The 6,491-nt window shown below is 36.5% G+C and overlaps 1 protein-coding gene across 1 annotated transcript in view; it reads right to left on the bottom strand.

Annotated features, from left to right (window-relative positions):
* Window positions 1–1,355: 1,355 nt before the first annotated feature.
* Window positions 1,356–6,491, bottom strand: part of ARSK (arylsulfatase family member K) — a 72,690-nt gene continuing 67,554 nt past the window's right edge. Inside the window, exons 7-8 of the mRNA XM_007942548.2 lie at window positions 3,374–3,592; window positions 1,356–1,630 (exon numbers count right to left, since the gene is read on the bottom strand). Coding sequence (XP_007940739.1) covers window positions 1,356–1,630; window positions 3,374–3,592 — 494 coding nt within the window. The remainder of the gene's footprint in view (window positions 1,631–3,373; window positions 3,593–6,491) is intronic.

Consider the following 6,491-nt stretch of genomic DNA (forward strand, 5'->3'; position numbering starts at 1 on the left):
GGGCAATCCTACTTCCGTAGTGATACTGCCTCGGAAACCCAAGGAGGGGTCGCTATGAGTCGGGGCCGACTCGACGGCACATAACAACAACAACAACATTCTTTCCTATAATTTTATTAGCTATTTTCAGAATCAATTTTTCCATAAAAATTTTAAGACAATTTTCAACAATTAAAAAAACTTTATTGGGATTAAAATCATAAATACATGAAATTTACACATTAATTTTGGAGAAGTGACAGTTTTGTATTAGATCCTTGCATCTAAGAACTTGCTCTTTCTTTCCATGTTTATAACTAGTTTTATATATGTTTTGGTTACCTAGTGCTGCTCTGACAGGAATATACCACATGGGATGACTTTAACAAACAGGAGTTTATTCTTACAATTTTTGGACGCTAGAAGTCCGAGTTCCAAGTCCAGGCTCTAGGGGTTATGTGAAAGCCCCTTGACCTTGGGCTTCAGGTCTGCCTCTTGCTCCTGGACCACTGAAGCTAGAGGCATCTCTTCATTCTGGCAGCTACTTGCTGCTGAGGCTAACAAGCCCAAGGACCAAAGAGGATATTCAGGAGGCCAGCAAATACACAGAGAAATGCTCATGATTGTTACTCATCAGAGAGATGCAAATCAAAACAGATACCATCTCACCCCAGCACTAATGGCAAAGTTCAACAAGACAGAAAATGGCAAATGCTGGTGAGGCTATGGAGAGATTGAGACTCTCATACATTGCTGGTGGGACTGTAAAATGATACAACCACTGTGGAAAACAGTATAGTTAGGTGGGGAAAAAAGCAAGATACACAGCATTTATGTGGGAAAAAAGATACGAATGTTAGCTTATAAATACATACATAAGGTTACAATAGTTGCCTCTGGGGAGGGAGACTTGGTGGCTGGGGACTGGGAAAGGAGGGGAATTCATACTCTGGGTTAACGTTTTTGCATCTTTTGAAGCTTGTACCTTGTGCATGTATTACCTATTTAAAAACACAATAATAATATCAGCCATAGCCAGGTTTGAGCAAACTGTCTATGTCCCATCAAATACAAACAACTATTCTATGGCTCATATGTAATAATCTATAAATCTTAAAATATTCTATATTATTTTGAGGAACATGGCTTTATATTATAGTGTTTGCTTCCAACCTTGTAATATTTCTATGAAGTTGTCAGAAATTTATAAGAATGAGGTTTTAGTAGTAGCCATTTTTGAAAATATAGAATTCTTCAATCACTGACATTTTGTATTAAAGTAATGCTAAAACTATAATGTTTTATATGATTATGATATTTTAACTATTAATAAGTAGCTCTAGAACATTTTTTCTACGTTTTTGTTCAAACTTGGATTAGTGTGGTGTTTTAAGCCACTGGTTGATTGCACTTTCATACTTCCTTGGTTCCTTCAGCCAGTCCTGGTGCCACCGAAGATGTGCTATAACATTTGAATAGTTTTGTCCTATACTTTGTTTCCATTTGATAAACTGCTCTTTATTGTATTGGTGGACAGAAGCAGAAACTTTAGGGTAGTTTAAAATAGAACGAAGCTTCTGATCTAAAGAATAAGCAATATCTGGAAGTTTTGTAGCAACATTTGTTAGCTCATCTGGATCCCAGGAAAGATCTGAAAGAAAAAATAAATACCTGTCAACATAATTATCTGCTGAAAAAAACATTTTTTGAGAATGTTTCTCTGAAAACATTCTATGACAGATAATGTATTAGAATTTATTTTTATTTTCTGTTTCTCTTATTGTAGTAAATGAAGGACAATATAAATGGTAAAATAACATGCACATTTTATTCTAACATGCCACGGTGGTCTTCCTTTCTCCCATCATCTTGCTATTCTTTTTCTCATCCATTCTTAGATGTCAGGAACAGCTAAATCTTTTCCAGCAGTAAACTCGCCTAAGCCCAATTCTTTCTTTCTTTGTTTTAATGTCTTGCCTACTTTGACATGCAGAGGAAAAAAAAAAGTTTAGTAAAGCTTATATTGTCCCATTTCAATAGCTCAAAACTTTCTGGATATAAGAATTCTTGATATAGCTAAGACATGTTCTTGAAACTTCACTTAGTTCTAGTTTTCTTTATATGTCAGCATCTTGCTCTTGGATTATCTAAAAATTATATTCATCAGTACTGTTCATTTGAACAAAGAGCCATGGGATGGGGAGGGACTCTCAATCACTACCAGCAAGAAAGTAGTAATAAATATGTCAGATACATAAAAAACCCTTTTTACATATGCTATGGGAAGACAGAATGTAATTAGGATGCCAAGCTAATTGGAAAAAAGCAAAGGAAAGATCTTATGTCTTAAGAAATGAACAATATGTATTGAGGAAAACCCTCCCATGGGCTTATTTGAGTACTTTACTCAGGAGACCCTTGAAGACATACATGGCTTTTCTAGGTGACTTCAGATGGTAGCTCTTTGGGAAAAGGAAGCCAGTGAATAAACCCTAAAGAATGAAGAAAAGGCTAACTCCCACACTGATCCTTTGATAGTCATATCTGCCTTCTGTAGAACATGGCCAATGAATAAATAGTCAGGAGATTTCCCATTACTCATTAGGATTGAAACTTAAGGGTTTCCTTTATGAAGTTAAGAATTCCTCTAAGAGCTAAGGGAGTCAGTCAGTGTGGTGCCTAAAGAATTACTCTGAGTTAATAACTGTGACATTTGTAACTGGGAAGGAAGTTAGGAAGAAATGAATATTAATAATGGCTTTAGCATATATTTTAAGTACAAAATGGGGATAAATGATAAGTAAAACTCTAAATCCAATAATGCTGTTTTAAAATTAATTCACAGAATGGTGAAGCTGGTGGGTATTTTTTATAATGTGGAAAAGGTTTGTGGTTTTGAGTCAGACCTGGATTGAAATCTCAGTTCTATCACTTCTTAGGTGTGATAGATCTTGTATAGGTATCTGAATTTCTCTGACCACTCCAGTAACAGGAAGATAATGGTATAATCTTGTAGGGTTGTGGAGAAGATTAAATAATATATGTAGACAATCAGGCTCCATAAACAAGTCTTAATCCTCTGGAGCAGCTGAAACCAAGAGACAATGACAGAATCTTGACTGCTGATTGGAAAAGATAATCATGAGTATTAAAATACATTTTCCTTAGACATAACAGAGGTTTCCATCACAAGACCTAGACCAGAAGCTTTAACAGCACTTATTCTGAAATTCAGATGCTGATTTGCAAAGAAACTGCTCCTCTGCACCTGGCCAACCTTAGGTAGATTGTCTCGGCTTCAGAAGCAGCAAGTATTCATTTATTTAATGATTATTGGCTCTCTTGAGCAAGGCTGTGTCATATTACAATTGAAAAAATATAGCAACAAGTTTACCAAAGAGTTGAGGCAACACTGAAACACCATCAGAGTAGGCTATATATTTCCATTGGTTAGTTCGAAGCATGTAGGTGGAAGCATTCACATTACATCCGTGGAATTCACTCAGAATCCAAGGTGGATGTAGGTGTTTGAATTTGTGTTCTAATGTTTCTGATGATAATGGCAACAAAGAGTATCCACTCAGGTTCTGAGGAAAAGTAATTCCAGCAATATCTGTGTACAAAAACAACCAAATTAAAACAAAGAAACAACAAAAAAAAAAAAACTCATTTTTATCAGTTGAGCGTTTATAAATCACATCATTGACTTTTTTTCCAAGTCATCAAAGGTCACAGGTGATGACATGGAAATGCCTGGATGCAAATGTTTACCCCACTATCCATGTGACTCTTGGACAAGTTACTAAACCCACAGAACCTCCTCTTTTCTCATTATAAAAGGGAAATAATAATAGTACCTATACCTTAAAAGTTTTTTTTAATGGTTAAATATGTAATTTAAATGATGAAAACTGTATCTGTTATATATGGAACTCTCAACAAAATTAGCTAATATTATCAGTTCTTGTTTTTCTGAATGATTAAATAATCATAGTGTTTCTCAAAGTGCGTTCAATGGGATATTAACAAAACCTTTATGAGAATGGGGTTTACAAAAAACCAAACTCACTGCCATCAAGTCAGATCCAACTCATAGTGACCCCTCCTTGGGTTTCAGAGGCAGTATTGCTATGGAAGTAGATTGCCCAACCTTAGTCATATAAAGATTAAACGAAATTAAACCAAACAATGATTAAACAAAACTAAATAGGTATATTTGTTGTTGATGTAAATGTATTTCTGATGTGTACTATAAACTTTCAGAGTGGTATATAGCATATCACATACCTCCTAATTTATCTGATGACAGAATTGTCCCCAACTCCCAAATAAGCATTTTGAGAGACCAGTGTTTTGCAGAACATACTCTGGGAAATCCTGGATTATAATGATTTAAGGAAAAATAATTTTTTCCCTAACTATATACACACAGAACAATGGCATGAGAAATGTCCAACACAAGCACAGGTTGTATTTTGAAAAATTGCTTTTAAGGTGTTTATATGGAAGTCAACTACATTTTTCCTATACATGAAACTTAGCATTAATTATGGCTAGGTACCCAGAATAGTCTTAAAATGAGTCTGCAGTTGTCTCCTCGGTCCCTTTTCTGGTTTTAATTGTACATTAAAACATGGTATTCCATGTTTTAATGTACAATTAAATATTTCTGATGAGAAGTAGAAAGTAATATATCTGCAATGCTGGAAGTTAAATAAAACTGAATGAGAAATTCATGTACCACTCAGCTATCAAGTATTTGAAGAAAAAACAAAGGAAAATAAATAAGTAGATAAAGACATCTATAAACTTTATGAAGGCATTTGTTTTACATCCAATTTAATTTAAAAATGTGTATCTCATTTTCTTTGGAAGAAGCATATTTTTCCAAGTACTAGTCTTCTGTCAATCAATCATAATTAGGGGCTAATATTTATAAATAATGGAAGAAAAAGGAGAGAAATGATTCAGAGATAACTAGTTAAAAAAGAGAAGTCAGAGATAGGGAAACGGATGTGCATGAGAGAAAAGGACTGCTCAAGATAAAACTAAGGAGCTCTGGTGGCGTAGTGGATAAGATCTTTAGTTGCTAACCAGAAGGGTAGAGATTCAAACCCACTAGCTGTTCTGCAGGAGGAAGGTGAGGCAATCTACTTCTGTAAAGATTTACAGCCTTGGGAACCCAATGAGGGTCACTATGAGTCAGAATCCACTCGACAGCAGTGGGTTTGGTTTTGGTTTTTAAGATAAAACTAATTAAGCAACAAGCAGTGAAAAGCCATGTGGGCAGGAAGGCACATGACAGTAGACTCCAAGGGGAAGACATAGAAGGGACAGAAGCTGGGCCAGGCTGGTCTGCATGTCAGCCATCAGATGGCACCACTAGCACGGAGCACGAAGAGGAGAGAAGAGGCCTTTGAGGATGATTGGGAAGCAGGGAACAACTGCGATAAATTCATCATTATGGAAAGTTCCTGCACTCAGCATTTCAGTTAAATTAATCAGCTCTACTCTTAGCCTAATTTTTTTAAAGAAGCTCAGAAGGCAGACAATTTACATGATTTTCATGTGATTACATGTCAGTCCAAAAAAAAAAAAAAAAAACAACAACCAAAAACCCAAAGTCAGATCTAACTCATAGTGACCCATCCTTGGGTTTCTGAGGTGGTATCTCTACAGAAGTAGATTGCCCAGTCTTCCTTCCAAGTGGTGGCTAGTGGGTTTGAACTGCCAGCCTTCTGGATAGCAGTCAAATGCCTTAGGCACTATGCCACTAGAAGTCCTTATGAGTCAGAATAGACTCAGTGGCAGTAGGTTTTGGTTTGGTTTCTCAAGGAATGCTCTCCCCTCAGGTTTCTATAGGGCGCACTCTAGCCTTTCCTTCCAGTCTGTGTTCAAATGTTACCTAAGTGGAGAGGTCTTCCCTGGCCACATTTTATAAAATACCACAAATACACATACACCACCCTCTATACTCCTTGCCTTGCTTTATGCTTTTTCATTGCATTTATACTTATCACCATCTGATATATATTTTCATCTGTCTGTCTCCCCACATTAAAACATAAACTGTTGTCCCCACTGAGTGGAGTTAGTAGGAGAGTGGAATTAGAATCCAGTCTATTTATTAACTCATTTACTTATTCAACAAACCAGGGACTGTTCTAGGTATAGGGATACAACAGTGGGGAAAGCAGTTTATGTTCTAATGTGGGGAGACAGACAGATAAATATATGTCAGATGGTGATAAGTACAAGTGCAATGAAAAAGCATAAAGCAAGGCAAGGAGTATAGAGGGTGGTGTATGTGTATTTGTGGTATTTTATAAAATGTGGCCAGGGAAGACCTCTCCACTTAGGTAACATTTGAACACAGATTGGAAGGAAGGGCTAGAGTGTTGTTGTTGTTAAGTGCCGTCGAGTCATTTCCGACTCATAGAGACCCCATGCACAGCAGAACGAAACACTGCCCGATCCCGCACCAGCCCCACAATCCCTGCTATACTTGAGCC

Source organism: Orycteropus afer, unplaced genomic scaffold (assembly GCF_000298275.1).
Source record: "Orycteropus afer afer isolate SDZICR_OR568_19922 unplaced genomic scaffold, OryAfe1.0 scaffold00093, whole genome shotgun sequence".
Taxonomy (NCBI): Eukaryota; Metazoa; Chordata; class Mammalia; order Tubulidentata; family Orycteropodidae; genus Orycteropus; species Orycteropus afer.